The following is a 9,152-nucleotide window of genomic DNA, read 5'->3' on the forward strand; positions in this document are numbered from 1 at the left end:
AAAATAAACTATTTCAAGTAAACATATATCATAATAGGATGTCTCAGAATGCAAACTGTCCTATTAGATCTGTCTCTTCGGGTTGAGTTCTCCACTAGCTTAGAAGTCTTACGATAGTGGTGTTATTGCTGAAAATTTCACCCTACAATTGAATTCTTGCAATATTTTCCATAGAAGACTGCTGAAGAACAAAGTGCATATGAAAAGGAGAGGATTGCACATGCAAAGCAGATAATCAAACCTTTCATCTTGAGAAGAGTAAAAGATGAGGTAATGATTTATTTTAAAATATTGATTCCTTGGTATCCGACAACCTCATAATCTTTGAGACTCATGGAATTTAAAGCCAGGTTTCATCAGTGCTATTTTCACATGTTTCTCTAGGAGACTGAAGAAACTTAAGCTACTTATTTTGAAGGAGTTTGCAAGAGTGTGACATGCTGTGGTGGTTTTGGATGTTTATTGCAGCTAGGAATTTTAGTTAGGAAAGATCACTAAAAGGTTACCTGGTTCACTAAGCAGACATCAAGTGACTTCACAGTCACTTCTGAAAATTCCACTTGTTTGCATCCATTAGTGCATATCTAAGGCTGCTCTGCAGGGACTCAGCCTGCCCCTTGCAGTGGAGAGAGAGCTCTGGGACCTATTATCCTGAGGACAAGGTTCTGCTGGTAATGTCAGATCATAGAATCACCAAGGTTGGAAAAGACTTCCAAGATCATCCAGTCCAACCATCCACCTATCACCAATATTTCCCACTAATCCACGTCCCTAAGTACAGCATCTGAAGATTTCTTGAACACCTCCAGGGTCAGTGGCTTCACCGCTTCCCTGGGCAGCCTGTTCTAGTGCCTAACTGCTCTTTTGGAGAAGTAGTATTTCCTTGTGTACAACCTGAATCTCTCCTGTCACAACTGGAGGTCATTACCTCTAATCCTGTATCTAGTTAATGGGAGAAGAGGCTGACTCCCACCTTGCCACAACCTCCCTTCAGGTATTTGTGGAGAGTGATAAGGTTTCCTCTGAGCCTCCTCCAGACTAAATAATGCTAGTTCGCTCAGCCACTCCTAATAAGGCTTGTGCTCCAAGCCCCTCAGCAATTTAATTGCCTTTCTCTGAACACACTGCAGGACCCCATTGTCTTTCTTATAGTAAGGAGCCCGAAACTGAATGCAGTACTCAAGGTGCACCCTCATCAGTGCTGCATACAGAGGATTGATCTCTTTGCTGCTCTTTGCTGCTGTGAAAACATTATTTCTGGTGCAAGCCAGGATGCCACTGGCCTTCCTGGCCAATTGGGCACGCTGTTGCCTTGTTTAGCTGAGCATTGACCTATAGCTCTAGATCTGTTTCCTATACAGTCTTCTAGCCACACTGTACCAAGCCTTTAGTGTTGCCTGGGGTTGTTGTAGCCAAAGTGCTGGATGTGGCACTTGATCTTGTTAAACTTCATCCTGTTGGTTTCAATCCAGCCTGGCCAGAGCCCTCTGTAGGGCCTTCTTACCCTTAGTACTTCCTCCCAAGTTGGTGTCATTTGCATACTTACTGAGGGTGTGCTCAGTCCTCTCATCCTTAAGAGTAAGCTAAAAGAACTATTGTTTGCTGCAATACGGTTTTCACCTGGTACACTTTTATTTTCTCAGGTCCTTAAACAACTACCTCCCAAAAAAGATCACATTGAATTATGTGCCATGTCTGAGAAGCAAGAGCAACTATACTGTGATCTCTTAAACAAGCTGAAGAAAACTATGAAGGGTAACGGTATGTGACAGTTTTGTTTCCTTTTGCTGGTTTTTAATTTTCCTAAGCTCAGATTTCTGTTGAGTGGGACTACAGAGATTTTGATTTGTAAAGATGTCTAATACTAAATACTAAATATAAATACTAAAAATGACTATATCCCTTCTGTGATTTATTTTTAAATAGATGAAATACTGAATATAAGGAATATTCCTTAAAACTAATGTTCTGAGAGATAAAGATACATCCAGATCTGTGCTGCTTCTGAATATATTTTTATTTTTTTGTTGATAGAGAAAAACTCTGATATGGGAAATGCAATGATGCAACTTAGAAAAATGGCTAATCACCCTCTCTTACATCGTCAGTATTACACAGCTGACAAACTCAAGACAATGTCCAAGCTTATGCTCAAGGTAAGGGGATGAGTGGCAGGCCCTAATTCCTCAGAATTTTGCATGTAACTTGAATTTATTTTCATTGCCAGTCCTTGGATCAAAAGTGTGTCTTTGCAAATCTTAATTCACTGCTGCTGCTTTTTGTTTTTCTGCATCTGTCCAGTGTTCCAGACAAGTTCTGCATGAGTTTTAACACTCTGACTTCTAGAACAAAAATTAAATAGAGAGAATAGTTCTGGGATTGCAGTCATCATCTTTTCTATGAACCTCACTCTTTAACACATCATCCCTCCACACCAAAACTTAAAACCATAGTACTTAAGAAAATGTCTCAGGAGGAGGGCATCTGAGTTTATTACTATTTGCTGGGCAGCAAGGAATGTAGGCTATATAGACGTAAAAATAGGGCACTGATATATTGAAGTTTTGAGGTTTTTTTCTTTTTACCCATGTCTGGGGTTCGTGCCTGTGGAGCTGGGGAAAAATTGTTGCATCTTTCTCAGAGTGCAAAGAAAAGATATCTTGGGACATGCAGGAGGGTGTACTCTGAGAAATCTTCAGCTGGCTTTGAATATCTGTAGCTTTGCTAAAAATAAAGCCTGTCAGGGTTGGGGGGAAGGGAAGAAGTCATCCATTTTTATGAAGGATTTTTGTCCCTTTTTTATTCCTTCTCATGCCATCATACTCTCCAGATGTGGCTTTTCTTTTCCTCTTTCTTCCAGGCATGACATCCCTCTACCCGCCCTACATCTGGGGCTGGGCTTCCCATGTCTTCTACCATCTAACCAAGGATTGGATCTCCCTTTTAGGGAATGTGTCTTCAGGGGAAGAGGTCAGATACAGGGTCAAAAGATCGTAGGGCTTGATGGGAACTAGGTAATGGCTGTGGAGGTTGAGCATATACTTAGTTTTTGGTAGCACAAACTCCTGTAAGAGCTAAATCGTAAAGTGACAATCTTCTATTATAAACCTGGGGTTACAGATTTCTTTTGTTGCTTGCATGAGCCATGCTCTGGCATTTGTCAATGTCTAGTTGTGCTACTTTTTGTTCTTGCAGAAATTGTGGATGTAATTGTGTGTTGTTGTGTTTTTTTTTTTCTTGTCTGTGTATCAAGGTTGCTTACTGTATTATTTTCCTTCATTTTTGCTAATAGGAACCCACACATCGTGATGCTAATCCTGACCTTATCTTTGAAGATATGACAGTAATGACAGATTTTGAACTGCATTTGCTTTGTAAGCAATACTCTCATGTCAGTGACTTCAAGTTAGACATGGATCAGATTTTGGATTCGGGAAAGTTTAGAGTATTGGAACGCCTTCTATCAGACCTTAAAGAGAAGGTTGGTACTACAAATGGTTGAAGTGTCCTTTACTGTCTGTCTAGTGGCTGGCACCAAAAAGACCTCACCATCTGGTCACCAGCAGCTGTATGTGCTACTCATTTGCTTTTGTATGGAGTATGATAGTGTGATTTAATGTGTGTGCGGTGTACTGCTTCTAATGTGTAATCCTACTTTTGCACATTGCTCTATACACAAGAAGATTATACAGTGAAAGTAAGATGAGCATCAACCTATACCTCTAGATCCATTTCCTCTACACAGTCTTCCAGCCACTCTGCACCAAGCCTTTAGTGTTGCTTGGGGTTGTTGTGGCCAAAGTGCAGTACATGGCACTTGATCTTTCTCATTTTTCCAAGTGTTGAATATTGTATCCCAAATTAACATGACAATTCGTAGGAAGGCACAGTATCACTTTCACAGCTCATAAGTGTTGAATCATCTGACATTCTTTTGGCCAATTCAATAAGACTATTAATTTGGCTTAATACATGATAATTTTAGCATAAACATAAGATGCCACTGTTTTGAGCTACAGACTCAAGCTGGCTTATTTTGCAAATAAGCATGTACCAAATACTTCAAGAGGGAGCTATGGTATGGAAAAAACAGCTCAAATTTAACAGTTTTTAGCAAAAATATTTTTATAGATCTGTCATTCTTGCATTTGATTTGTGATTTCTAGGTTGCTTAATTGACTTAAGTACAAAATAACTCAAAAACTTCTGTCTCTAACTAAAGATGTATTACACAACAGAAATACTGGACATGTTTTACTAAAATTCAGTCAGCATCTTAGTAATTTCAGCTTAGTCTTTTAGTTTAGAAATCAGGGACTCGAAGTTAAATCAGTTTTAAAATGCAAATAGTGTTGTGTAGTTTATATTTGTGTAGTATAACATTTGTGTAGTTTATTATCTTTTACTGAAGCGTTTTAAAACTTTTTTTTTTTTTTTGCTTTGTCATTTCCAGGGTGACAGAGTTGTGTTGTTTAGCCAGTTTACAATGATATTAGATATCTTGGAAGTTTTCCTAAAACACTGGCAGCACAGATATATTAGGTTGGATGGAAGAACACAGATTTCTGATAGGTATGTGACTTTTCTGTTTGTTTTCTGAAGTCAATTGAAGAAATGGAAGTGCCACTTGCACTGAGGGTCTGACTTAATAACCTTTGTTTTCTAGTATATAGAATTCTGTAGTTGCTGGGAATTGACTCTAGTAGGAGTTTAAAGTTGAATTTCAGATTGCTTTAGTAAGGATGAGTCTGAAAAGTGAATTTAGATGATCAGATTATCATCTTAGCACGTCAAAGTGAAAAACTTTCACCTTTGGTGTAAATGATGTTTTGATTTGCTTTTATGTCAGCATGACTTAACAGAAGCTCGTGTGTAGGCATTTCCCGTTTCATGAATTCTTTTTTCAGGTGCTCTTTGAATTATCAAGTTATTGGTATGATCTTACTTCCCACTCACAGCTGAAATCTCTACCCTTCTTAACTTTTATGTGCAATTAGTACAAGGCAGTCGTGAACCTAAATTTTTTACTCTCCTGTCACCTGTTTTGCCACACCTCAGTTCTCCTCACTCTCCTCTACCAGCTTGTTCTTTGCATTCTGTGATGATAACCCAAGATCTTTTTCGAAACATTACTTCATTCCTTTCTCTGTATTGTCACTCTCAAAGTATGTTCTGGTTACCCCTTAGCACTGTTACACCTTTTCCTTTATGCCTAACATCTATGCTTTTGAGTTGCTTTGCAATACCACTGGCCTCTTCCTCAGATCATAATCTTAACTTCTGTGTTCAACTCTGAAGCAAGAATGTTGTTGTTTTCTAAAACCTGATGTATGTGTTCCTGTGTTCTGTAGGATACATCTAATAGATGAGTTCAATACAGATATGGGTATATTTGTGTTCCTTCTGTCAACCAAAGCTGGTGGCTTGGGGATCAATCTGACCTCAGCAAATGTTGTTATTCTTCATGACATTGATTGCAATCCATATAATGATAAGCAAGCAGAAGATCGATGCCATAGAGTAGGTCAGACAAGGTAAGGCTTCTTAATTATGATGCTTGTTTCTGTTGGAGGCAAACAGTTTGATTTAAAGATTCTATTTTAATCAGATTTCTCTAAGCCATCTCTGAATTGCTTGGCAGCTAGATGGTTGCACTTGTCTTACAATTACATGTTGTAGGTGGAACTAACCTTAACTACATTCTACTCTTATTTTTCATTTTTCCTTAGTTCACATCAGTTCTTAGCACCAGATATTTATTTGAGGACTGGTCTGAAGTCATTGGAACTGGTTGAAAAAGCTGTTTGTTTTCTTCCAAAGACTTCTAAACTTTAAAATGCTGCTCTGTCGTGAAGAATAAATCAGTCTTCTGCTTTATAGTTTCCAGTAAGGAATAAAAGGAATGAGTTGTGAGCAATAGAATGCTTTTAGTAAATGGTATTTTGCCTGTAGTATGGGACCGAGGAATGTTCAGTTGTTTCTGTTAACATAAGTTTGTTGAGACTGTACAGACCCTTGTTCTGGCTATAGGATAAAACAAGTTTTCTGTCAGTATGGAGCATAACTGGTCCAAAGAGGGAAACTGTCTGCTTTGGTATTGCCTCTACTATTTTTCTTCCTTGTTGTAAACTACTGCCACTCAAGCAAAGGCATAGATCCTTTCCTTTTGCACTAATCTGGAGAAACTGTAAAGATGTATTCATCTTCCTTTGTGCTTTTCAGAGAAGTAAAAGTCATAAAGCTGATCAGTAAAGGAACTATTGAAGAATCCATGCTCAAAATGAACCAGCAAAAATTGAAGTTAGAACAAGATATGACTGCAGCAGATTTGGGTAAGTCTCTTACTAGTAATGATTTCCCCTTAGATGACTTAAGGAGATCACTGCAATATATTATTCCAAAAAAACTGCACTCAGATTGAAGATGAGGCTATTTTGTTCCACTTTGAACTGGAAAAATAAGTCATGTCAGTTTACTTTTGAGTTTGACATGAAGTGTCCCTTGACTCTAACACACAGACCAAATGCTTGCAAGTGGATGATTGTGTACAGTTATGGGATTGTAGGCTTTCGTCATTTTATGTAAAATACTTATTGCTCTACTATTGTATGTTTTTATTCTTCAGGAGAAGAGGGGACCATTCCAGCAGATATAGCCACGCTATTGAAAGCCTCATTAGGTCTCTAAAATGTAAATAGGTGGAATTTAAGGAAGAAGTGTGATGCCATACCCCAAGGGACTCTTCTGTTACTGATGACCATGAGATTTGTGAAATTTTATAACTTTTTATAGTTTCTTCATTTTATTCCTCATGGCATTGACAGTTTTTAACACTGGTAGCATTCTTTCAAAGCTCAAAAACAGAAACAGTAGAAATCTACCAGTAGCAGATGCTGGTGAAATACTATTTTACAGAACATTTCTCAAAATGGGGACCTATGTAGTAATTGTTTTAATAAATCTGCTACTGCTTAAGATTTGTCAGTATTTTTGTAATTATTTCTACCTCCAGACTTATAAATAAACTGTCTGTTTCACTGGATTATGCTTGTAGATTTCTTTTATATGTGCCTTATTTGACAATGCTTAAGTCTGTTTCTGCTTGTTCTGGTTCATTTGATGTATTGTCCCGGTTTTATATCAGTTTGTTCAAATAAAATTCTATACATTATCAGGTTGTTCTCATGTTGTGGTTTTTGGGAAAGGAGGGTGGAATTGGTAACTTGCATGCTACAAATCAGAGGCAGCTTTCAGACTGTCCAAAATGAACTGACTTCTCTTTATGTTAGTAAATATTTACTATTATTATATTCAAATAAAAGTTGTGTTAGAATGCAGATTATGAAAATGGGAATTCCTGCCTGTAGCAGAAATGCTAAGTTATGGCTTGAAGCAGTGATAGAGCACCTGGTGGGAAGGCAGGGCCAACCCAGAGGAGCTCAAGTGCATGCAAGGGTTGGCAGTGGAGGCAAGGGTGTTTTGCTGGAGATTCCTGCCCACCTGAGGCCTTCTTGAAGGTAAGCAGCTACTTTCCTTTATTTCTGTGCCCGCAATTGTATTTGAGCAGTTCTCACTTGCTTCAGCCTACGACCTTGCTACTCTGCTGTTACTGCTTCACTCACCTTTGTATTACACTACTAAATTGAGTTTTCTGCTCAGTTTGTATTACAGTTTATTACTGTGTTCCAGTTTCTGCCTGTTGCCCCTTTGTCTTTCATTGCTCACCACCCTATTTATCCCTATCAAATTGACTCCTGCATTTCAGTTATTTATAAACAGTGATGAGATCCCCTCTCAGCCTTCCTCAGACTGATAAGTCTCAGATCTCTCAGCCTTTCCTCATATGGGAGTTGCTTCAGGCCCTTATTGTGTTTGTTGCCCTGTGCTGGATTCTTTTTTTTTCCCCATTTTTAACTTGGGAGCCTGGAACTGGACACAGTACCACATAAATGGCATCACCAGGGCAGATAGAGAGGATCATTTTCCTTGACCTGCTGCTGGCAGTGCTCCTATTTGATTCACTCCAGGATACCACCGGCCTTCTTGGTCACCACAGCACGCTACTGACTCATGGCCAATCTGTAATCTACCAGGACACCTAGTCTTATTGCTAAAGAGGACAGTATGTTGGAAGCTGAGGAAAGAAAAATAAACGAGGAGCTACAACAAAGTATACAAGGAACTGCAAGAGCAAACGGAGACTGCATATTCAAATCTATGTAAGAATGAACCTTGCTTCTTTTTCTGATGATACCTCTTAGTTTCTGAGCTGCTTAGTAGTTGGTTTATGTCACTTTTAGAGCTCAAGGAAATAACGCTCATTGAAGTGGGGGAAGGTGGAGAGTAGCTGTAAAGGAAAGCAATTTCCCACTGTTTTAAATGGATAAACCAACTACAGGCATTGGAGTCCTCTAATGAGCTCTTGTCTCCCCTTGAGCTTGGGTAAGCCTTTCTCCTCCACAGCCATCCCTGTTTTCAGCAGCTTCACAGACCTATTTTCTCCATTGGTATAAGAATAAACTGTTGGCATGTTCCATTTATTTTGTTCTAAATTTAGTTTTCATCCCTGCCACTTTTGTTTGTTGCTTTTACTGGAGAGATTCTGAGCAATCAAATGTTTTTGCAGCTGGTGTGCTTATAGGTGGTGTGCTTATAGCTGGTGCTGATGTGGGCAGCATCTCAGCTGGGCAGCTGCATTTTTTTGTAATGGCCTAACAGGAACTTGCAGAAGGCTAAGAAAGCGTTGGAGGAACTTGATGGACTAGGGGAAATGGTTTTAAGTTAAAAAAGGGAAGATTTAGGTTGGATGTTAGGGGAAAGTTCTTTACTAGGAGAGTGGTTAGGCCCTGGAACAGGCTGCCCAGGGAGGTTGTGGATGCCCCGTCCTTGGAGGTGTTCAAGGCCAGGTTGGACGGGGCCCTGGGCAACCTGATCTAGTAAATGTGTGTGTTTGGTGGCCCTGCCAGGCAGGGGGGTTGGAACTACATGATCCTTGAGGTCCCTTCCAACCCGGGTCATTCTGTGATTCTGTGATGCCTCTTCAGAGAGTGAGTAGTTTTCATCTGTGCTGCCTACTGTCCTTAATCCTCCCAAACACTTCTCTTCTTTAACCTGGCTTCCTCCAGAAACTCAACAACAAACACAAAGTATCA

At 39.3% G+C, this 9,152-nt stretch overlaps 1 protein-coding gene across 4 annotated transcripts in view; it reads left to right on the forward strand.

The window, feature by feature from the left end:
- The window catches only part of SMARCAD1 (SNF2 related chromatin remodeling ATPase with DExD box 1), a 36,862-nt gene extending 29,691 nt beyond the window's left edge, over nucleotides 1-7,171 (forward strand). For all 4 annotated transcript variants that reach the window (XR_014945796.1, XM_015861344.3, XM_015861345.3 and 1 more), the window contains 8 exons: nucleotides 175-270; nucleotides 1,644-1,761; nucleotides 2,035-2,156; nucleotides 3,293-3,481; nucleotides 4,454-4,572; nucleotides 5,352-5,534; nucleotides 6,223-6,332; nucleotides 6,626-7,171. Coding sequence is in view for 3 of the 4 variants with exons in the window: in XM_015861344.3 (XP_015716830.1) it covers nucleotides 175-270; nucleotides 1,644-1,761; nucleotides 2,035-2,156; nucleotides 3,293-3,481; nucleotides 4,454-4,572; nucleotides 5,352-5,534; nucleotides 6,223-6,332; nucleotides 6,626-6,687 (999 nt within the window). In the remaining variant the exon portion in view is untranslated. The remainder of the gene's footprint in view (nucleotides 1-174; nucleotides 271-1,643; nucleotides 1,762-2,034; nucleotides 2,157-3,292; nucleotides 3,482-4,453; nucleotides 4,573-5,351; nucleotides 5,535-6,222; nucleotides 6,333-6,625) is intronic.
- The last annotated feature ends 1,981 nt before the right edge of the window (nucleotides 7,172-9,152 follow it).

This window comes from Coturnix japonica, chromosome 4 (assembly GCF_054131305.1).
Source record: "Coturnix japonica strain WE chromosome 4, WE-NBRP24, whole genome shotgun sequence".
NCBI classification, from domain to species: domain Eukaryota; kingdom Metazoa; phylum Chordata; class Aves; order Galliformes; family Phasianidae; genus Coturnix; species Coturnix japonica.